The sequence below is a fragment of the Rhinolophus hipposideros genome (assembly GCF_964194185.1).
Source record: "Rhinolophus hipposideros genome assembly, chromosome: 9".
NCBI classification, from domain to species: domain Eukaryota; kingdom Metazoa; phylum Chordata; class Mammalia; order Chiroptera; family Rhinolophidae; genus Rhinolophus; species Rhinolophus hipposideros.
Genome location: NC_138055.1, coordinates 47,488,751 through 47,513,891, shown reverse-complemented (window position 1 = coordinate 47,513,891; position 25,141 = coordinate 47,488,751). Strand labels below are relative to the sequence as shown.

Sequence of the window (25,141 nt, the reverse complement as noted above, 5' to 3'; positions counted from 1 at the left end):
GACATACAAGGCATTAGATGGAGAAGCTGGGCTGTGTGGCAGAAGCACACAGGAGAGTGGGAAATCAATCCTGAGTGCCCACTGCCTCCAAGGTTAGTCTGGGGACCAGTCTGCAGGCCAAATGGAACATTAATTTGGGACCCAGGGTCTGGAAGCAGTGTTCTTATTATGATTGCCGCTCATTGGCCGTCTAAACTTGTGTTGGAATGATCTTCCAAAAACACAGATCTGATTCCATTAATTTTTTCCTAAAAGCATTCCCATTTCACATAGGAATGAAGTCCAAATTTTTTAACATGGTTCATGAAAGTTTCACAGTCTGATCCCTGCCACCTCTTTAATTTGTCTCCGGCATCTCTATGCCTTTATTTCTTTAATTGTCAATGACTGAGGTTAGGTTAGATAATTTCTAAAGCTCCTCTCAGGTCTAAAAAATGTATGGCTGTCAATAATTACAAGGTTGGTCTCAGCTTTCAGGTAGGATAAAAGGGAACTTATAAATTTATAAATTCCTGTTTCTAAAATAGATCAGCTTGAATTATCCTGAAACAAGAGAAGTTGTTCAAGTATAAGAAATACAGTTTACTTCTGCTTTTCAAGTTTGGTGAAGACTGTGTGTCCTACAAAATCTTGGAGGATCAGATTCTCCACTGCAACCGTATAGATCATCTTCTCTTTGTTAAAACTGTAAAGTATGAGGCCTGGTAATGACTTGGAAACATCTAGCCTTTGCTTTTATAGATGATGGAATTGATGTCCAGAGAGATGAAATGCCTGTCAGGTTTATAATAGAGCCAAAGACTAGAATCCAGGCTCCTTTATTCCCACCGCAGTGTTCTTCCACTGTTGAAGATTATTTCATCTTGGTGGCTTATGTTCACTCTTCATACAAAAGCCTGTGTCTGAGTAAATGCCTCGCAATGTACTAGGAAGTCAAAGGATTCACTCTGCCAAGTGGAGCTCCAGGTCAGACCAGTATGAATGAAAATACTTACCTTTTTTTCTTCCAGGTGAAAAGCCATGAAAGCAGTCATTGATTCATTCAGCAGATGTCTAGTGAGGACCAGCCCTTGTTCTAGAACAAGGTCTCTATCCTCCTGAATCTTATATTCCAATATAAATAGATAACAGACATATTAACAAATAACTGAATAGGACTTTCAGACACTGATAAGTAACATGGAGAAATGGGGTCTGGAGAGGTTACTTTAGATTTAGTAACCACCTAAGACTTAGGCTTTTATTCATTCATGAACATTCTTCTCACCTTGATTGTACCTCTGTTATCAACTCTACCATTGCACCATCTTACCAACTCTTGTGAGATTTATTTTTCCATGCCATTTTCCCACTCCCCTCCTTCCAAATGCTTTAATGTCTTCATATCACAGCAAATAAGGTACCTTTCTCATACTTGTTGGACATTTAAGCATAGTCACATTGTGTCTCCTATCTCATAACGGTATTTCCACTTCTTAACTGCACAAACTCCAATCAACTGGAATAGTTGTTTCTCAGCGTTTCACATTTTGCTGTCTATGCTGTCTACACTGGACTTGAATCTCTACAGTACTTCCAGTCATCTTTGAACATCTCTATTTGACAGAAAACTCTCTTCCTTAGCAGCCTGCTCCAACTTTGTGCAAGTCTCACTTTAAGCCTACTTCACAATCCACACCAAGTCCTGCTATGCCATCAAATTTTCCTTGGTTATCTTTGGCCTTTATCATCAACCTTCCTCTGAATACCAGTCCTTGTAGTGTATGCTTTTTTCTTTTCTTTCTTTCCCCTCTTTTGTTTTCTCTTCTTCCTCTGTTTCTTCCTCCTCCCTCCCTCCGTCCCTCTTTCCCTCCCTCCCAATCCCCCCTCTTTTTCTCTCTTTCTTTATTTCTTTTGACACTTAGCATATAAGACCTCAGGTTGTTATTCATGTAAGTATGCCCTGGCTTCTTAATTTCATTATCAGATCCTCAAGTTGGGGGAGGGAAGAGTTATAAAATTATTTCTATCACCAAATATAAATCCCTAAATGTGTTCCACATTAATGGGTGCTCAGAACAAGCAAGCAGTGTGTTAAAAAAGTTGTTGCTGCCTATTTAATGCACACTGTATATGTTTCTGTTATATAGTATGCATAATGTCATAATATTATTGTTTAAGTTATTTATCCAGCTAGAATTTGTTGCAGTACTTGGACACGGTGCATGTCCATTATATACTTGTTGAATAAATGAATGAAGATTTTTAAAAAACAACTAGAAATTGCACAGCCTATAATTTGCTCATGTTCATTGTGAATTTTAAGGAGGGGAATGGGAGTAGTATGATAATATAACGATCCAGGAACTTATTTGACCATGCAATACTCTGTTTTCAAGGAACCATGGATCTCTTTGGAGATATTGCTCTCTAAAATGCAGGCCTGAAACACAGAAGGCACCTGACTGGATGCTGATACTGACGTTACTGTTTCCTGGACTGTTACGTTCTTTTAAGGCAGGGTCTGTGCTTTAACTCTCTTTTTACCTAATTTTGGAAGGGACATTAAAAATCACATGGCCCAGTATATACCCTTTGCTGGGATCTGTACAAGCATATGCAGCTCGTGCTTAAAAACTTCTATTTGGCGAAAGCTATCTTCTGGGGCAGCCTTTTCCAACTTTGTGTAATGCTCTCTGCTTAGGTGAAAGTTACATTGAAGCACCCCGTGTGCTATCCTCCTGTGGTTGAAGGTCTAACTCTTAGAGTCATCGATGTGACTGAAAATCTAGTAAAGAGACTTGGACATAGAAAACATTCAATAAATGTGTAGAGAAATGAATTGTGAGAATTTGACTCATTACATTTTTGAACTGGGATTTGGAACTAAAATACACCCTGGACTGTTTGAACATGATTTTCCACCAGATTACTTCTTAGTAGTGCCATTGTTGTGCCTGTGAGTATCTACACATGTAAATGGAAATAACATTTATGTAACTTTGCAATTTTAGCATGTACATGCGGCTCTTTGGGGAATTCCTTTTCTGAAGATCGGGTGTGTGAATTTTAAAAAGGCATTTGGCGATTAGGTGTACAGTATTTTGATGGTGTGTTTTATTATTGTACTTCTTTTCCCCTCACAGTACTACTTCAGGAAATAACGCTGACACTTCATCTCTCTCGGTCATGAATCCAATACTCCTTGCTGATACAAATCATTCAAGTTCCTAACAGGCATCACATTAAATAAGATCCTTGTTTTTGCTTTATGACCCAACTTAGTGTTTTTTCTGATCATATAATAGCTTAAAAGTGAACCATCTGGAAAAGAAAATTGGATGGGGCAATGTCTCCCAACAGTCTGGCATGTAGACCTAACAACAAGCAATCGAGGGACAGTATTCCTCTTTCACAGATTATCTCTATTTATCTTATGAACCAACTTATCCCACAATTTGCGGCTGTAAATTGGATCACATCCACATCTTGTAGGGTCTTACTGAGTGTTGAGAATAACCAGTGAATCAAAAAATAATATATGATAAACTCAGTGATGGGGGCTACCAAGACTCTAAGGCAGCCCAATGTGTATTTTCTGATTCAGTTTATCAAACACCTGTAGATGAATGCACTGAACATTTTCAGTTATGTTTAGTATGATGCAAGTTGACACACATATCTTTGAAACTGCAGCAAGAACTGTTGGAAAAAACTTTTTTGGTTTCTGTCATTTGAACATCAAACACTCCTATTAAAGGAAATGTTTTGAATGCTTTTTAAAAATCCATTTCAATTAGTAAATATTTCCTTCTCCTCACCAAAGACAATTACAGAGGAACTCTAGACTATTGCCTACTATTGACCTCTTCGCCCTACCTTTTCTTCACAGACATCGATGAATGTGCTGAAGGACGCCATTACTGCCGTGAGAATACGATGTGTGTCAACACCCCAGGGTCTTTCATGTGCATCTGCAAAACTGGATACATCAGAATCGATGACTATTCCTGTACAGGTAAACAGTGGCTACTTATGAAATAAAATCGTTCTATGTCTTAAATTTACTCTTAATAGTTTCTAAAAGAAACTCTAATTTTTTTGAGACGTATCCTATAAATACTCCTTTACAACAAAACAAGTCATAAGAAAAGCATATGGTTTTAATTTGGTAGTTACTTTTGAATCTGTTGTAAGGAAAGGAATGTGCTTGCTCTGAGTAAGTTTTATACTTCCTGTTAGGAAGGTAAAGAAAAACAAAAGAACCAAATCAATATTATACTGATTTTATACTTAAACAGTATTTATACCCAAAACTTGTATGAATTATGTGGCAAATCTGAGAAACAACCCCTAAATAATATTTTCTTTATATGACAGTAGGTTTTTGAATAGAGGAATGATGACATAAATAATGTGATGATTTTCAGAAATAGATTCTTAGAGTAATAGGAAATAAGACTACTAAAGAGAATTAAACTCTTTTATGCCTCTGGCAAATGCAGTTGAGTAACTACATCAAATAAATTTTGTTTATGTCTGTTTCATGAAATATGACTACCTTCAGTACCATCCAGTCATGTTCAGAGATATCTTGAGTGTTAGTAATATCTTAAGGTGGTCCTGGGATAAGACAACCTACTCACTTCATATTTTATAGGTTCCGACCTGTAAAATATGAAAGAAAATGGTACTAGACAATTAGCTTGAAGGTGGTGAGGTTTGAGGAAATGTGGGTGTGAAATAAGACATTCTTTTGGATTTCTTTTTATTTTTTAAATATAAGAAACATAAAAATATCACATATTAGAAAAACAGAATCATAAAACTGGAGAATACTTAAAAATGTTATTCTTGTCACTTTTTACTCTACCTTCAACTTTATTATTGTCATCAGATGGATGTATAATAATCCTTAGAGGTTTCCATGGAAAGGAGCTCTGTAACACTTCCCAGTGAAAGATATGAATCTATAATAAAAGTGTTACCTTATGCCTTTCTATTAGTGTATTCTCTTCTAAGTCTTTATTATAGTGACCATACTGTGTACCACTTGATATCCTATTTATTGGTTAAAGCAAAGGAAGCTTCCTATAAATTCAAATATAGTATTTATATAAAAACAAAATGATGAAAATAAGAAAATAACAATAAGTGACTTTTTCATTCGATGGAGAATAACCAAACATATTCTGAGGGTAAAACATGTAATATAGAGTTGCCAATGGATTTACAAATTTTTACTTTTCTGTCAGCTCATCCTAAATATTTCCACATTATGGGAACAACTGTGCACTTTTTCTTTAGACAAAATTGAACGCTCTGAGTAGCACAGTGTCTTGAAGGAGGACGACAGAGATGATTTCCAAAATACAAAAAGATTATTAAACAATAAGTTTTAGTAAATACATAGTGTACTGTAATGTCGGTAGTATCAATAAGTCTGAGTTCCACTGTAATGATTAAGAAACAAGCAAAAACAAAGATAAAACCACTGCATCTCAGAGAGTAGTATTTCAAGATGGGCTCATTAAAAATAAAAGTGCCAGCAATTTTCAAGGAGTCTGCTGATTCTTTGGCATTAGAGACTTAAAAAACTTTGCACATTTTTGTACTTCTTGGTAATTCTTTTTGTTTTCCTTATATTCTTAAAAAAACAAATGTTCGATTTTAAGTAAGACTACACGGCACATAATTTGGCCTCGTGACAAATGAAGAGTTTTTTTGGGGGGCAGGGTATTTTCCAGAGGTTCATTTCCATTCTGAGCCTGTCTGTTGGCTACAGATCCAAAAACAGTTTAACTGTCATCCCTTACAGAGATTCTCCTGCTTTGACTGTACCTCTCCCAGTGCATTTTCCTTCCAAATAAAAATCCCACTAATTAGTTTATTTTTGACTACTTTGAGAGAAATTTCCCCTCAGATTCCAAAGTACCTAATGATATAATGGAAGTATCCCTTTGTAGGGATGTCAAGGAAGAACAAAATCATTTTAAGAAAAGCTGTTCAGGCCATGATTTTTATGCCTAAAAAACCAGAGCCAAGAATTTCAAGATCTGGCAGACAGTGGAATTTATTTCCTTCATGATGCACCAGTATTTCCAACTAGCACCATTATTTCTCTGCTTTCACTTACGGAAGAGATGTTCCTGCCTACGAGTAGGTCTACAAATTGGAGAATTTACATTTGTACATTAAAAGCTGGATTTCCTAGGAAAAATGACAGGCTTTTATTTTGTAGTCCCAAGTCAGGTGATCTTTGACAAAACGTTTCATGTTAGACCATGCAGGGTCAACACACTTGCAGGGTTTCTACAAAGGAAATGAATGTTTAAATTCCACCTCTGCATCTTTTCCTGCACACTTTGCTATTAACATCTGTACAAAAACCTTGAAGAAATGACTCCTCTGATGGGGGTTTGCTTTGTGGCTGAAGGCGTGGAGGGTGTACCTTTTCAAGAGCTCCCATAAGACCCGAGTAGGACTATTTCTCTGATAAAGATTGAGATTTATTTTCTCTGAATTTATCAGAGATTTATTTTCTCTGAATTTCAGTGAATGTAACAGACATTGACATACTTGCAGTAGACGGCCTTCCAGAATAAATGTCAAGACACCACTGTAGAGCACTTCTTGGATGTTTGTGGCTGAGCATTTGGAGTTCTGAATTTGCTTTGCATCTGTATTCCTGCCCCCTTTTCCTATTCAAGAGCCCCCTTCCAAAACATCACAACTGACACTCTCAACACTGTACTCAGCGAACTCTCAGACTTGCTCACCCCATCTGAAAATTAATCATAGACATTCTAATTTAAAGGAGACTCTAAGAGTAGTACACTTTATAATCAAGAACTTTGATTAATAAAAGAAGCCTTTTTATTTTTTACTTTTATAACACTGTAGCTCTGGCGTAGAAATTATGTATGCTACAGAGTAATTTCCTTTTATAGTTGGTAGAATTGCATAGTATTTTCTTTCAGTTTCTGATGGTTTGAATTGTATTTTCCTCATGATCATAAAACTTTGGAGATGGAAGAATTGTTAAGAATAATTTCATCTAATTTCCTAACTGTCACAAAAGGGGAAACTGAGGCTCAGAGAGATTAATTGCCTTGCTCATGGTCATACAGTTAGTGAGAGTGAAAAGGGGCCACAGGATAAGCTTCCTTATTCTTATCTCATATAAGAGTCACAGTTTGTTTAATTTGCCACCAAATAAAAATGAATAATGGGAAAAGATTCATATTTTATGTAGAAATACATTATTTATTTTATAATGTTCATTAATTAAACTGCCTTTCATATAGATTGTTTCAGTTCATTAGCTTAAACTCCAAGAGCAATTTTTCCCCTATAGATTTTATAATAATCTTAAATCAGAAGTCAGTAGGAGAAATATAAAATTACCATTTTCTGGGCTTCTGACTCTATTTTACAATGACACTCATGACTCAGTTGTACCATTTGCACAAATGATACAGAATTTTATACTCTTCTAAACTTAGTGATACAATTTTCCTTCCAGTGAGAGTGTATATTTTTCCTAATTGATTTTTCATAATCTCTCTCCTCACATTCCTTCCTGTTCTCATAGAAGAAAGCATGATTATACCTACAAGGAAAGAAGAGAGAGAGAGAGAGAGAGAGAGAGAGAGAGAGAGAGAGAGAGAGAGAGAGAGAGAGAGAGAGAGAGACCGAACCCTGGGAGAGAGAAAAAGAAAGTGAGAGTAAGAGCGAGAGGGAAGGAAGGAAGGAAGGAAGGAGGAAGGAAGGAAGGAAGGAAGAAGGAAGAAGGAAAAGACAAAGGGAAGGGAATGAAAGGAAAGGAAAAGGGTTTGGTTCACATGAGGCAAGATATTAGAAGCCCATTCTTCAGTAACTCTGATTGTAAAAATAACTTAATTTTTATACATAATGAAGTTTCTTGATTACTTATCTAGACTAATGGCTTTCTTGGGTCATTCACATAAGTATTCATTAAATCGGGCACATATTTTTGAGTCTTACTGGACATCTCTTTTTGGAATTGGTCTTGTATAATGAACAAAGAATAAAATATCTAGAATCAAGACTTTTGGAATTATCAAAGGATAAAAATATTCTGAGTGAAAAGGCATTCATTTTGGATCTTCCTGAGGTATTTCTCTGGTCTGACGATTGCAATTGAAAAACGGAGTTCTGATCCTTTTGCGTATGTTGATGAGCTTCCAGTCTTCCCATTGTTGTACAGTTCTTTAGAACAGGACAGGAGAGTGGGAAAGGTGGACTGGTAGCAGAGATGGAAAAGCTTAGGGATGAAATTTATTCTTTAGGTCAGTGGTTGTCCAACCAGGAGAGTTTTGCCTTCCCACCTGCCAGAGGTTATTTGACAATGTTATCACAAGTTTTTACAGTTGCTATTGACACCTGCTGGGCAGAAGCCAGGGATGATGCTAAACATTGTATAATATTATTATTAGGCTAGCTATCCTCTTGAGGAAATATCTTATTTTTCTGGGACCCTTTCAACTGGGAGTTTTTCTCGGGGTGCTTTCCAACTGAGTCATTAATCTTCATCCTGCACAGGACATCCAGGACCAGAGAGTCCTCCCATAACAAAGAATTATATGACCCCAAATGCCAATAGTGCCAGAGTTGAAAAATTCAGCTTTAGATTCACATCATCAAAACCATACGTTGTACCCTTTCTTTTTAACTTTCCTTTTTTTCCCCCCTCAAGTATCTTTTAGGCCACATAGGTGTCTTTTAGACTTTCTCTCGCTTTTTACTCCTTGTCCTTTTATTAGCCTTTGACATAACAAAAGGGACTCCTGCTCTCCCCCAAGTTCTTCCTTCTCCTTTCCCTTATTAAAACCTAGTGTTAACTTAGCCTAGGGAAATGATTCTCCAGTAGTAACATTGCAGATCTCAGCAGTGGTGGCAGCGTATTTCTTAGGGCCACTTAAATCCCACTATCCTGATGCTTGTTCAATATGCTTTCTACTGACCCGAACTGCTTTTGCTATCCAGGGCCTTCTGATGCTGGCTTTGGTCCATTTTTCATATCAAAGAAGGTCCACAACATGTCTAAGCTCAGGAATTCTATTAGATAACTGATTTTTGTTGTTAAACAATGAGCCTCCTGTGTGTTCCCCAATGAGTTTCACTTCTAAAAGTACTTAACTTTTTATAGCATTGAATACCCCTAGTGCTTACATTTTATGATCTTATTGTTGCAGTTACTTCTTTTTCTCTAGCATGGTCAATACTGTTGTGTTTTGTTTTGTTTTAAATCATCACTACCATCCAGTTTCTCAGGCTTGTTTAGTTTGGTGATTATGAAGAAAGAGTCATGAATTTTATAATGATATTAAGTTTTCTTCACTTTTTTTTTTTATTGTTGGTTTCCTAGCATTTTAGTTACTATCGTCATGCACAAAAGGTTACAGAGAAGTATTTATTACTGGGCAACGGAAACAAAGATTTTAAGTTAGTTGTAATCCATGCATGCCCCTTCCTCAAATAGCTATGTCATGTGTGTTTCTTTCAAGTTTCCCATCAAGCAATGCTAGAACAGGTAATCTGCTGACAGGGTTTACAGAGACAATATTTTGGAAAGGCAGCAATAACATTATTCTTTTTTATTCTGCATTCTTCCGAAAAGGACTTAACTTGAAGCTGGTAATTTGTTGTATGGATTGACAATAACTTTATCTTCAGCTATTTAAAAAGAGTTCCGGATGGATGTTTCAAAATCACAACTACAGAACAAGACAGATAATTCATTGTGTGTGTACCATAATAATTACTGGTATATAAATAGTAAAGGAAGTAAGAAGAAAGTGGACAATGGCAGAGAGGCTAGAGGGGGCCACAAGAAGAACAGGAAGTGAAAATAAGCATATCAACTTTCACCAAAAAATCCTAAATAAATAAAGCTGTTTTAGTTGGAAAATGCCTTGGCACTTTATCCTTAGTAAATGCCTAGCAAAGAAGAAATCTTTAATAAATGTTAGCTACTATAACTGTGTTACTATTATGATTAGAGAAGCTCTTCTCTTGAGGAATGTCTTGAGGAATGTCTTCTCTATAATAAGACATTTCTTATTTCTCTGGGACCCTTTCGACTGTGCACTTTTCTCTGGTTATTTCCAACTGAGTTACTATTTTTTGTAAAATAGATAGCTTTGCTGGAGCAATGGATTCAAAGGCTTATTGCCGGTTTAACTGTACTTATTGTGTACTGTGAATAGGAGCTTTAAAAAGAGAAAAGAAACCTTGGTGTAACTGAGTAGCACTTTCTCTGCAAGTCAGAAAAACTCCTTCCATAGGAGGATTCTTTCCAGGATCAGGGTGGTTCCTATTGTTCTTGTGACTGAGTGATTGGGATACCCTGGGGCTAGAGAAATGCCTCCCGGGCCCTACCCTGGATACTAATCTGCCCAGAGTAGAGAATATGACCTCTAAAGAATTAGCCAGTCTTCTCAGTTCTCAAGCAGGGCAGAATTTAGGAGCCCGGCTGCTTCTGTGTGGATTTCTTTTCTATAGAATCACAATCAGCACTCACAATCCTGCCATCTGGCCACTAGTTGCCATGACTATTGGGAAAGACTTGCATTTTCATGAATAACCACTCCCAATTTTCCTTATTTTGGAGTCAGCATTTCAAATATGATAAATTGGCGATGCAGTTTATAAAACATAAAAATCAGACACCTTGAGGTTTTAAAATTTCAAATATGATCACTAATGCTAAAAGATGCCTCATCCATCTGTTGTCACTCACTATATATTATTAAACTACGTAGTTATTAGATTAATTTGAAACTGTAGAATAAACATTATTACAAAAGCAAATTAAAAGATCACGCCCTAGGACTCAAAGAATTAATAATGAAAATCTAGTATTTTTTAAACAAACGTAATCCAGAAAGCATCTCTAGAAGAATGTGTACTGCGGTTACTGGGAAGGGTTAATGTTTAGAAAACTTCAGGCCCCATTTAGACAACTTGCAGAGCACAGAAGTGAGATGCGTCTGCACGGTTAGTGAGGAGGCCAAGGCAACATGCTTATCTCTTTTCTGAAACACATATGTGCACGCATACAATTAGCAGTCAGCTCAAAATGAAACAGGCTCAAAGGCTCGGGGAGCCGAATTGCCTTTTTAGAGATGAAAAGCTTGGAAAGAAGTCTGTGCTATCTGAATCTGTCAGCTCCGAAGTAGCAGTGCCCGGGCTTGTCAGAGCCTTTATGCAGCATTGCAGTGCAGCTGTTGTATCCATGTACGACTTCCAGCCAGCCTTGGTTTGATCATCAGAGCACCCAGTGGTATGTGTCCACTCAAGCTCTCCTCTGTGCAAGTTCACCTGAGCCCTGAGATGATGGGACCTGCCTCATTAGCCAGCCTCACCTGCTTTGACTTGCTTAGTCGGTAAACCCTAATTCACCTCTGTCTCGAATGGCTGTATTGTTTGGGTTTCATTTTGAGACTTTTATATGAAAAGCACAGAGCTGAAAACTCACATAGGGGAATGAAAAGATTATACATGCCAGGAGTGGAATAACAGCGGTGTCTTAGCAACAGACACCTGTGGAGGACAGGATTACTGAAGCTGAGGTTCAGTGGATGCGGTCCATTTCCTTCCAATCTGGTTGCCTTTGACATGACAGTGGGAATGAAAGCGTGGCCTTCCTCGTGCCTCCTCGGTGTCCGTGTGCTCCAGGGAACAGTTCATCTTCTGGTTCTGCTGTGCATCTAGCCTGGCAATGGGTGTGTAACCTCCTGGTGACATTGCCTGTCCTGATGGTCTCCTTTTCTCCCCAGCGCCTCTGCAGTGTCACATTCAGGTTAAGATTTGGGCCCCGAGTTTCTTCTCTCAGATTCATTGCCTTGTCTCTCCTGCGTGCTTCTGCTGGGGTGAGGTGGGGCCATACCACCTGCTGGGTTGGTGCCTTCCCTGTCTGTCTGGAGCCAACTATTTTAGTGATTGGTGCTTTCTTCATGAAACTTCTGACACCATAGAAGAGGCTCCCTTTTGCTTAAATGAAGTTCTTTTATCAAAGGGAATAACATTGTATTAGTTATCTACTTCTATATAACAAACAGCCCCCAAATTTAGCAGCTTAAAACAATACATATTTATTGTCTCACAGTGTCTGTGGTTCAGAAATCTGGGGATGGAATAGCTGGGTCACTTGTTTCACTGTCTCTCATTAGGCTGCAATCCAGTTGTCCTCCAGGGCTGGGGAAGGATTTTTTTTCCAGTCTCACCTATGTTGTTGTTGGTAGATTCAATTTCTCACTGGCTGTTGATGTAGGTTGCCCTCAGCTCCTTGCCATGGGGGCTTTTCTAACATGGCAACTTGCTACATGAAAGCTAATAAAAGGGAGAGCCTGCTAGCAGGATGGAAATCACCATCTTTTGTACCCTAACCACGGAAGTGACATCCTGTTACCTTTGCTGTGGTATGCTGGTGAGATGTAAATCACTTGTCCAGCCCATACAACAGGGAGGGAATTAAACAAAGGCATGAATATCAGGAGGTGGAAATCACTGGGGACCATTGTAAAGGCTGCCTACTACAGACACTGAATTTTATACATCGTTATCAGAGCTAACTCACTTCAGCCAAAGAACACCAGATTGAAGAATAAGAGTAAAGAGAAAGTAATAAACATGTGTTGTGTAAGAACTGTGTGCGAGTGATTGTGAAAAACTCATGCGATGTCACACATTTCTTTCATTTTTCCTTACATCAGAGCTTTGATATGGGTGCATGGTAGTGTTATTGTCCAATTTAATAGATGGAGGTAGTGGAAATGAATCATGACAGTACACTGTGGTACATTCTGTAACAAAGAAATGTGCAGAGAGCTGTGGGGAACCTAGAAGAGGCTATGAGTAATCTGGCTTAAGCCTGGATATGGGCAGTCATCACCAAGTGACATTTAAATTGAAGTGTTTAAGGTTGAACAGACATTGAAGAAGAGAAAGAAATGAGAGGAGACATTTTAGGAAGAGAGAACAGTAGGTACAAAAGTATAGGTTTTTGTATAATAGCAAGTTTAGAGTGACTGGAATTGTAAGAGATAAAGCCAGAAAATTCTATAGAGAATTCTAAGACACATTTTATGGTTTCTGAAACATTTCTCTCAGTTTAATTGGGAGGTGCATATTGAAGTGTCACCTATGTGTTTTATGTTTTTTTCTTTTTTTCGGAAAGTTGTTTATTACATTGGTGATGCTTCCACAAATCAGTGATGACCTAGAATCAAGGTCATATGGTATTTCATTCCAAAGAAGACAGAATGTTCTGTCGGTGTTCTTAGAATTTCATGAAAGCGAATTTTCAGGGTGGCCTAATGAGAACTAATTTTAGATTTTTTTTTACACTGAAATCATAACCATTAAGTCACTACCTGAGGCATTTTTATACACATAGATTTGCATATACATGTCCATTAAATATTATAAAATGCAACAATAAACAAAAGCAAGACAGGAAATAGCTAAGACGTCCAAAGAACCTCTCTCTTTCATTAGTCCCAATCAAACCATAATCTTCTGCCTGGCCCCCTCTTCTCCATGGACATTCTGTGGTGTTTTAGCTGCTAAATACTAGCTCTTTAGGCTTTTTTGGGTATGAGTCCTTGTTCTGCTCTCTACTAGCTATGATCTTGAGCAATTTACCTAACTTCTTAGCCTCAGTTTCTTCATCTTTAAAATAGAATGTTATTGCATACCTTATATACTGTTTTTAGAATTAAATGACAGGAAGCATGCAAAGGAATCAGCATGACAATTGGAACATAATAAGCACTTACAAGTAATAGTTATTATTATTGTGGTAAACAGAAAAATGGATCTCCAAAGATGTCCACATCCTAGTCCCCAGAACCTGTAAATATCTTACCTTACATACCAAAAGGGACTTTACAGATCTAATTAAAGTTAGAGACCTTGGGATGAGGAGATTATCTAGATTATCCGGGTGGGTTCAATTTAATCACATTAATCTTTAAAAGAGAAGAACTTTCCCCAACTGTTCTTAGAGGGAGATGTGACTGGAAGAATGGTCAGGGAGATGCAACATTCCTGGCTTTGAAGACGGAGAGAGGGCCATGAGCAGAAATAGCTTTCAGAGGAACAGCCAGAATAGGCAAGAAAACAGAGCATCCAGGGAGGAATGCAGCTCTGTGGACATCGTGATTTTAGCCTGGTGGACCTATAGCAGACTTCTGGCCTGTAGAGCTATAAGACAATGAATTTATGTTGTTTCAAGCCATTAGCTTAATTTGTTATGACAATAGACAACTAATGCACTATTATTATTAGCTAACACTGTTGAATTGTCCAAAACTATATTTTAAAATGATTCTCAGTTCCCATCTGTTTCCTAATTGTTAGGAGCAACAATTCAATTCTACTAATGCTGGAGCAAGTCTGCTGTTTGTGGGGAGAGTTCCAGAGATAGTTTGTTCAGGAGGGATGGTTCATATGTATGCCCAAATTCCTCACTTTAATGACTGAGTTGTTTTTTTCATATTTGGTTTTGGTGTAAAGTTAGGGTGCTCATTATTTTAAAAACATCCTGGTCTGCTTCTGGTAAACACAGACCCACACAATTACCCAGTAATAGACTATACATTTACCTAAAACATAGTAAATCAAATCGTGAGGTAGTATATTTCTCATCAGCCTCCTTTTTAAAGATTCTGAACTTAGTAACATGAAGGAAGTTGGCAGGCAATAATTTTGAAAGCACTATTAAAAGTATCATTTGTAGGCTTAGGTGGGTTGTTGAGGATTGCTGCTGCCACAGATCTTGGGGATGGAGTGCAGGGTTGTAGAGAAGGACCTTTTAATTCAGGAAGGCTCCGTGCCAGCAAGACTATATCTGAGTAACAGATTAGTGACCTATGGACCATAATTGTCTCTAGATGGCGATATGTTTGCCTTGGGGACATTTTAATGATCCGACATACAAACATTCAAAAGATTTCATTATGAAAATCTGGATGTCTCCATTAACCCTGGATCTGTGTTGCTATACCAACTATCAAATGCAGGTGATAGTTAGCAGCCCTCTTAGCAGAGGGTCTGTTTAGTTCACCAGTCCTCATCTCACAATTACTGAGACTTAGCAGTTCCAGTAAGAAAACATCGAATTCCAGAATTCTTAGAGCCAGTCGGCCTTATCCAGTTACTTTATCTGTCTGACCTATTAATTGGAATATTTTTAGTTTGCAACCTATGATTTGTAGTATTAAAGTGATCATAAATATGAACATCTTAAACCATGGAGATTTTAATATAGAAATAATGTCAAAGGTTTGGCTTCTCCATGAGTCATGTCCCTACTAAATTCGTAACTCACATTGACATACAGTCCAGAAGAACCATCAGACACTTCAATAAATTTTGAATTCATCTGTATTGGTTTTCCTTGTGAAATTAAATTATAATAACCTTAAAGAGTAAAGTCACAAGCAGGACATGTATGCTGTTACAGTGTAGTATAAGATAGTTTGCCAATTTTACAAACTCCTAAAAATTTAACTCGTTGCAGCGTTTATAGCAGAAGAAATCATTTAGATCAAAGAACACATATAATTTGTTGATAAACAAGAAAGGGTTCATGGAAGTGAAACTGTTTAATATTGGATGTTGTTTTGTTTTCTAATGGCCAGTCTCTTATTTGATAGCTGTAATATTTTTCAAAGTGGGGTAGCAGTCAATGGCTTATACAATACAAAAGTGACAGTATAGTACATAGAATGTAATCATCTAAGGGAATGCAATGCCTAGATTCAGTTTGCAGGATTTCACTGTGAGTTAATCAGTGAAAAGGCGGTATGTTACAGTTTGCAAGTCCTCTGAAAGAAGAGTTGATCCTGGGGCTGTAGGCTTTAGCTTGGGTGAATTAACGATGCTTTTGATTTTGTTTGGTTTCTCTTTGCACACTTTGCAGTTAGTGCTATTACTGCTCCTTTAGCAATAAAACTTTGCACCTTTCTGTGCAGAATCTGATGAGTCCAGTGATAAAGAAAAAGAGCGTAGTGACAAGAGCCCTGGGCAGCTGCCTACTAGCTGTCCTTGCAATCACAGGCAACCCTCTGCCTTTCTGACTTTCAGTTTCCTGTCAGCAAATGGAAAATATGATTTGTATGTAATAAAGGCTCTTAGTTGCAAGTAATAGGAAAAGCTCTGTCTGTCTTGAGCTTAAAGGGATTTTCTGCAAAGGTGTAAGTGGCTTAAAGAATATACATAAAGCTTGAAGAGCAGTCTGGAAAATGTCCAGAGATCAAGGCATCTCTGGAGCCTTTAAAACTGTAACAGTTTTTTCAAGATGGGGCATTTGTAGGATGTTGTCACCCCTGCTGCTGGAGGCCACTGCAGAATGCTGTGTGGGGACATACAGCACCAAAAATTAATTCTAACTATCTTTTTGCCTTCCAGTCACCCCACTCTACACTCAGAATTACTGGGCAGAAGCATGTAACTACATGCTTAGTTTATGTCACATGGTCAGGCCATATATTTGCCAAGTAGCAGGAGAATGGCCAGGGGAGAAAGTGTCTTGCCTTCTTTTGGCTTCCATAGTGGGAGGGGCTTCCTGCTTTCCACCTAGCCTTACACAATGGATGATATTTCCAAAATAGAGAGATGATGGATAAGGGGGAAGAGAGAGAACCTACGTTGTTCTTACTCCTTAATCTGCTTGGTTGGTGTGGGGTTCTATGATAAGACTATACATAAAAGAATGCTGAGTACCTTCTAAAGCATTATAAAAATATAAGGTGGCATTATTATTATTCTCACTTTAACTATCATAGTTCAAACTTTTGTTGTTTATTACCTTTAGATAAACATTTTAGATACTCTACTGACTATCTCACTCTCTAATTTTTTATTCGACTTCAACTTGGTCAACAGTTTTATCTTGCTATCCAGTGTAGTCATTTCCCTTTCTAGAAACTTCAGTGACTTCTCATTGCCCACAGGAAAACACACACAATTTAGCAGAACAGTCTGTCTTTCCAGCTGTATGTCCAACTTCAGCCTTTTACAAACCACATGCTTTTTCTGCTTTGCAAAATTATTACAATCGAACTTGATAAATTACCTCACTGTAATGGAAAACTTGATGAGGTACCAAACTGTAATACAAATATACAGTAATTGGCTCCAGCCTCCATTCTCAAACTAGGTAAACTAAAAGCCTTACCTTTTTGGGAGGTTGAGGGGAAGAAGGGAAGTAGGAAGTAACTGACTGGTGACCATCTGAAACATCAGCAATTCAATTCAAAGCATATTTAACTTTGCAAGGATTCAACAGAGAGCATGCCTGAAGCCTTCTGGTGGCAGTAGTCTTCAGTGTCCCTACATGTGTCGATCTCAAGAGTCTAGTCTAGCCTTTCTGTCAGCTACATAGTGGGGTCACATCCAAACACAGTGAGTGTGCAGCCAACCCTCCTGCTTGCTTCTAGACTCAGCCAAGAAAACTGAATAGCCGTATTGCCTAAAACCAGGAGCAGCAGCTTCTGCCCGCTCCCCTTCAAAGCACACAACCCATCACACAATAACTGTGCAACCAACTAAAAATAGTGTTTCTCGTTAACCTCATAACATTGCTGCCTTCATTTTACTCAATTAGATTTTCAGACCCCATTTATCCCATTAGAGCAGGTTTTATTATACCATTCTCTGAGAATATCTTTGCTGATGTGGTTTTCACTGGTCCAAACAACTTTTTTTTCAACCTTTTTTCTTTACTTATTGACTTGCTACTCACCTTCTATGGCCCAGTAAACATGGTGTCACCTGTATAAAGTTTCTCTGAGTCTTCTCATTAAAATGCAATTTAGCAGCTAATGGCATAAAGCTCAAGTGGATTGACTATTCACTTTCCTAGTCACAGAATGACATTTGCAATAGATTTCATCATCTGTGTTTCTGTAGCTCTTAATTAAGTCTATTTGGTTTTATAGTTGCTTATATATCTGTCTTCCCCTATTAAATTATATGGTATGTGAAGACAGACTGTATGTCTTTTTCATTTCCACCCCAGAGTGTAAAACTTGGTGAATTTCATAAATATTTCTGGAATCAGTTAATTAAAGTTGGTATCGTATCTCTATTAGAATGAGAGCAAACAAGTGATTGGCTAACATATTCACATGATCAATGCATTTTTGTGTTTTCAGAAGTAGTTTTATCAACAATTCAAGAATAGGCCATAGAGTTGGGCAGCATTTATATAGAATTCATCCTGTGAATTATTCCTATGTGCCTGATGCTTAATCAACATAACCCCACGATGCAGATATCCCTGCTGCATAGATAAGAAAGCTGTGTCTCGGAGAGATCAAGGAACTCACTGAAGTCTGCAGTTATTATAAGTGGACAAACCCTTTTCAAATAAGAAGAGGAAAGAAGATTTGGCTACTCTCTTCTTCCATCATTTTAAGGAAAGCAAAAATGTATCCAGAGTATAGATATGTGAGCAAAACATAGAGTTGTGGACTATCTCTGAGCCTCACCACCCTCAAGTTCATGTCCATGAGGTTATGTATGACAGCCAATCCTAGGCAGAATTGTGTAGAGGAACTTGCTACCCACTCCTTGCATTTCTCTCCATGCTTGAGGTTTTCTAGTATCCTCATTTTTTTTTTCCTAGATGGTTAGACTAAATATACACTGTTGCACTTTGGTATGTCTTCTCCAGTAGAACTCATAAAGCCAGACATTCATTAAACAGCTAATTATTAAGGTACTGTGCTAACAACAAGAGCTAACATTTGTATTTTCTCTGTGCTGGACACAATGCTAAACCCTTTACATGTATTTTCTCATTCAATGTTATTAACCATCTTTCAGATCAATACTATTATCATCCCCATTTTACATATGAAAAAAACTGAAGCTAAAGAAGTTTAAGTAGCATCGCAAATTTTGTAGGTTTTTCAGTGGTAGAGCCATTAGCAAAGAGAAAATTCAGTGTCTTCATAGTGTTTTGACTTAGTAATCAAAATAGCTGCATGGGTCAGAGTGATTTTTAAGCTCCATTCACTCAGGTGTTACTCTGACTTTTCCTTAAGTTGAACTTGGCATTTCATATTCAGTAGACAGTATAGTATTGTTCACAAGTATCGCTCTGGAGCCAGACCACCTGAATTGAGTTCTGACTGTGCAGCTTATTAACTGTGTGACCTTCAGAAAGTTAAACTTTCAGTGACTCTGTTTTCTTTTCTATAAAATGGAAATGAAAATAATAATATTTACTGCACACTGAAAGGGAGGATTAGACAAATTAATATATATGTAAGAAGTTTACAGCAATGCCCAACCTTTTTTTAAAAAATATTTATTAAAAATAGCAATTTGAAGACATGTGCTTGGTGTTTTGGATGATACAAATATAAATAAGACCTATAACCTTGGGGACTTTATAATAATCTATGAGAGGAGGTAGACATGTATTCAGTTAGTCACGTAACTAAATAAAAGGCAAAATTAATACATTATATTAAAATTATAAAGATGGAAGCAAAATGAAGAGAAAAAGAAATGAGGAGGAAAACGTTGGCTAGGAGTTAGGTGATACAAAGGGACATATCATTTACTAGCAGGGAAACTCAACCAGTTACTTTACTTCCTAAGACTCTTTCTCTCTTGGTATTAGCTTGGTGCAAAAGTAAGCGCTGTTTAAAAAGTTAAAAATAATTGCAAAAACTGCGATTACTTTTGCACCAACCTAATAAAATGGAGGAATTATATCTACTTTATAAAGGTATTGTAAGGATTAAAAGTATGAGATGTTTTATGCACTTGCATAAAACAGTGGTTGTAAAATAATATATGGTTAATCAGATAATATCAAATTATATTCTGTTATTCAACTATAAAAGAGATTATCGTACACAAGGAACAAGTTGGAATTCAGAGTAAAGAAAACATCTCTGTCCTAATCTAACCCCATTTTGTCTCAGCCACCAACCGTTTGCTGAAGCCATGGGCACTGAGGCCACCCTAATTCCTTGGTCACTCCCCATACACAATTCATTTACATGTCCTTTGTTTTAGTTTTCAAAACAAGAGCTGGAATCCAGACCCTGTCTCTATCTCCCTCCCATTATACAAGTGGAAGTCACTCTATTTTTGTCATCTTCCTATTGGTTTTTCATGTTTGCTCTTGCTATCTCCAATCTGTTGTGTGCGCAGCAGTCAGAGCAATCATTTAAAATAAAAAAATAAATTGGCCCATATTATGCCCTTTCTTATTACCATTCAGTGGCTCCCATTACAAACCTTTGATGCAGCCCCTTCTTACCTTTCTTACCTTGTTTCATTCTACTCTTTGTCTTGCTTCTCATGTTTAATGAGACCTCTTTTTATTTCTGAAATAACTGCCAAACCTCTTCTGGAATTTCCTGTTTTGTCCCTTTTACTTGGACCACTTTTCCTCCCTCTCCTTTTCACAGTTGGCTTTTCCCCATCCTTTAGATTTTAACTTAAATATTCCTTCTATGTCCACTCCATCTAAAAAGCCTATTCCACATCCCATGTGGTTCTCAATCATTTCACCTACTATGTTTCTTTCAAAAACTAATAGCACACAAACATTTCCATAAGCTCCACAAAGGCAGGGGGACTGTCTTCTGGTTCTGTTTTCTTTATCTCTGGATGCTCAGAAAAGTTCCTGGGAGGTGAATGAGTGTCAGTAAATATTTGTGTCCATAATTCATTCAACAAACATTTGTTGATTAGCTACCAAGACCGTCAAAGTACATCACATTGGAGGTTTAATTAATATCGTGTTTCCCCGAACATATGACCTAGCCGGACCATCATCTGTAATGCGTCTTTTGGAGCAAAAATTAATATAAAACCGGGTCTTATTTTCCTATAATATAAGACTGGGTCTTATGTTAATTTTTCTCCAAAAGATGCATTAGAGCTGATGGTCCGGGTAGGTCTTATTTTCAGGGAAACACGGTAAAAATATTACATTTGGAAGTGTGGAAGGTTGAGTATGTATAACTTTACCTTGTCTGGTATAGGATGTGTATGCATCTTATTAATACCTTTGGAAGATTGACAATCAAATAATTCACCAGAAAGCTAAGCCTGAATTAAATGAAGGCTTTTCCTCCTTGTCACAGACAGTTGCCATACTTGCCTGATTCCGCTTGAGGAGAAGTTTAAGCTATCTTATAAACACTAGTAGGTAATTGCCATGACTCTTTTTTATTTCTTATTTGCATTGACTAGAATTTATCTCATATCTATTATACCAAATTACACTCAGTTACTTGCCACACAATGAGCTCATCTCTCTGCCAGTCCTTTCAGCCCCTTAGTCATGTTTGTTGCTCTTTACTAAACCAAGCCTGTTTTGTCTTTTTTCTTCTACTGCAACATAATGACCTGAATGCATTATTCTAAGATTATCCCAGCAGAGGGATAAAAAGAGGGTGTTAATCTCCCTGCTCTGGTCTCTGTGTTCATAGTCTATCTATGGCTGAATCTCCTTCTGTAACTGTAGTAAATGCAAATTGGAGGCACTTTCAGCCTAACTGTTCTTCTGGTGTTATTCCTTTTGAGTGTGTCTTATCCTATCCAACGCCTCCCTGATTAGATTCGATTTTTCCAAGTGAATTAATTGATATCGTTCCAAGCAGAAAATCTTACCCATGTTTCTAACCTTTTAAAAAGTCTTCTAAGTATTTTTAAAAGTATAGATAAAGTTTCCTTTCTAATTTTGCAAAATCTGTGTGTTCTTATGCATATACTAGAACCATTCCACCAAAATGAATACAGATATTTATCAGTAGAAACCCTAGTAAAATTCAGCGGAAAACAAACACACGTGTTTTTAAATGCTTGACATTGGTGATTTTAAATATACCATATTATCCGATGGACATGCATCCTATTTGGGAGACCACCTCAGGGATACTGTGGATACCTGATCATGGCATTGTACACCAGAAGCTAAACATTAATGAATGCCAACTATAATTTTATATATATAATGTGATGGCTCAGTGTGAGATCGGGGGGATAGTGGATGGGGGGAGTGGGGTTCACAGTGTGAGGGATATAAATGATGAACGTCTAAGTATTACCTTGTCTTGTACACCTGAAACTAAAAAAAAAAAAAAAAAAAAAAAAAAGATTGAAACACTTGAAAAAAAATAAATAAATATACCATATTTACATGAAACCCTACATTTCTAGTTTCATATTGCTACATGTTTTCTTTTCTATATGTATCATTTATTTTCCAATACAGCTGTAATAGATGCACCCAGTAAATTAATACAGAAAAAAAAAGACCAAATAAGGAGGAAGGAAAGTAAAATCTCCCAGAATCCCATCTCGAGATATTGCTGTTAATTTTTCAGAAATAGTTTTTATTCTTTTATCTATGCATGCAATGCATGTGCACCTTTTTAAATTAAATTGGAAATGTAATACTGTTTTTTTAATCTTTTAAAATGATCAACTTAGGATGAATATTTTCTCATCTCAGTAGTATTTATATAGCATAATTTATAAATGGTATAACATCCTATAAAATAGATAAACTCTTTATTTAACTTGTCATATATGGTTGTTAGTTCTTACCAGGATTTCACTCTTACAGATAAGATGTGGTAAATTAATTTTTGGTAAGCATCTCTGATAATTTCCTTAGGATACATGTCTATAAAGAGAATTGTTAGGCCGCAGTTATGTACATTTTAATATTTCACATATGTCGGGTCAGATTGCTCTCTGAGAGTGCGTACAATTTATTCCCACCAGCAATATACAAGAAGGCTGGTTCTCTGAACTCTTATTTGTGTTCGTACTTTTCCTTTTTTATCTGTCAATTTTATAGGTTTATAAAATATATACACCTTGGCATTTTCAATGTATTTTATTACCAATGGGTGTAAACATTGTTTTATCATGTGTGTGTTGGCTTTTTTTTCCCCTTTTGTGAATTGTGTGTTCATATCCTTTGGCCCTTTTATCTTTTTTGGCTCTTCATGTTTTTCTTACTGGTTTCTAATGAATTATATTGTTTTTCAAAGTCCTTTTCAGATTGGCTAGCATAATTACCAGGTTAAGAATTATCTGGAAACCCTTGCCTAGATGATAAACTACCAGCCAATTCTACCTGCCCACACCCATCCCTGGGGACTCATAAACTGAGCTGTGGGAAAGTTAGTGTAGTGGTGACCTCCTTAATTAATCTGTTGTAGCTTCATGAAAACCTGTGAATTAGGCAAAGAAGGCAATATTATCCCCATTTCACAGAGGAGACAATTTTGACTCCAAAGATTAAGAAAATGTCCCAAGGCTTTACAATTTTTAAATTACCAGGGCCCAGGTTAGCGTTTTAGATGCCAGATCTTGGGATCTTTCTGCTGTATCACCTTACTCGTGTTTATGATTTCCTTTTTTTCCTTTCTCTCTTCCATATAATTTATATTTCCTCACTACCTTTTTAAACAACATATCAGCGTTGACAGGGGTGTTTTAATGAACATGGTTTTAGGTTGTCAGACACTGGGCACGACATGATGCTTTGTAAACAATGAACCATTTCGTTACCCTTCATTTTGTCCAAATCCCTTTTTATCATGAAGCAAATTTGCTTGAATTTTATAGTTAATTCTATTGCTTATTCCTAGAATTAAAATGTTTTAATAAATAAGCTGAGGGAGGAGACATATGATTTAGCTGACAAGGAACTGAAATCCTCTTTGCTTTGGTCCTGGTTCATGTTTTGGATATGAATTATGTACTTACGCATTTTCCCCAGTAATTTATTTTGTATGTATGAAGATGTTAGTATTAAAGTCACCATTTTTCAGATATGTGCTTTGTTTTAGTTTTGCACTAGTGATGATGGTTTTGTATGGAGCTAGCCATATGTTCCTCAGTTACATCTGGTTCCAAGAGAATGTAGCTGTGAGAATTCTGGATAGGATCTGGTATCTGTGGAACAGTTTTTTCCCCTTTATAAAATAAACATTGCTCTCTCCAATCCTACTGCTCTTGACTGGTTCAGTTTTCAAGTTTTAACGTTTTCAGTTCCTTGTCACCCACAACCATGTTAGATTCTAAATACATTTGATGACTGAAAGAAGTGTTTGGAAACTAAAGCATTCCCGAACAGAAAAGCATCCACCGTATTCTTTATGCTTTACTGCAGAGTTCCTTGTTTATAATATGTTGCACTAAATTTATCCACCTTGTTCCTCGGATATTCCTATATGCATAATATGTTAACTATGTTATAGCAAACAAAATGTAATCTACAATGTTATTCAGTTTAATAATGCTTGTTGCTAAGCAACCACATTCCCCAAATAGTAACTGAAGCAGTGCAATGTCAGCATAAGATATCTAAACGATATAGAACATAGAAACTGATCACACATGTAACTGATTTTACAAATTTAGAGTTGTTAATATGGCTGCTTTTCAAAGCTAGGGAAAAAATTAAGTGCTTAATCAAAAGCTTTTATAAACTCAGAGAAGCAGAATAACTACAAAATTATTTGTAGAAACAGACAGATCAAGGTTCAAATCCCAGCTCTGTTATTTAATTACGAGTGACAATGAGCAAAATATTTACACTTGAGCCTTAGTTTTATCATTATTATTACAATAGGGATAATATCATCTACCTTGTGGGGTTGTGAAGACTCAGGGAAAAGTGCTTCACATAGTTCCATAGTAAGTGTCCGATAAATTAAAATTATGATTATAATGATGATAGCTTCAAAGGTCATGAAAACATTATGTTTAATCTTTTCATATTTGTGAAACAATTATCACACAGTTATAGAACATTAGCCTTGAGTGATAAACCATACAAATAAGTCTTTGCCCTCAAAGAACTCACAGTTTCATTTGGGAGATAGATATGCACTAGAGAAAAGATAATAACTGCCAGGCAGATCCAAAGGCCTGAGCTGGAGTAAAAGGTTAGTGTTTGTGAAGAACTGAAAAGAGGCGTTGTGTTTACAGCACAGTGAGCAAGGAGCAGGGTGGCATGAGGTAAGAATGAAGGCATAGAATGGGCCAAATCATGCAGAGTCTTAAACCATGTAAGGTGTTAGGATTTTAGTCTAAGTATCGTAGTAAGCCATTGGAGTGTTTTAAGCAAAGGAGAGAT

General features: G+C 36.9%; 1 protein-coding gene across 3 annotated transcripts in view; it reads left to right on the top strand.

Moving 5' to 3' along the window:
* NELL2 (neural EGFL like 2) overlaps nucleotides 1–25,141 on the top strand; it is a 313,554-nt gene that overhangs the window by 168,898 nt on the left and 119,515 nt on the right. For all 3 annotated transcript variants that reach the window (XM_081060876.1, XM_081060877.1, XM_081060875.1), the window contains exon 14: nucleotides 3,872–3,997. In XM_081060876.1, the coding sequence (XP_080917002.1) occupies nucleotides 3,872–3,997 (126 nt within the window). The remainder of the gene's footprint in view (nucleotides 1–3,871; nucleotides 3,998–25,141) is intronic.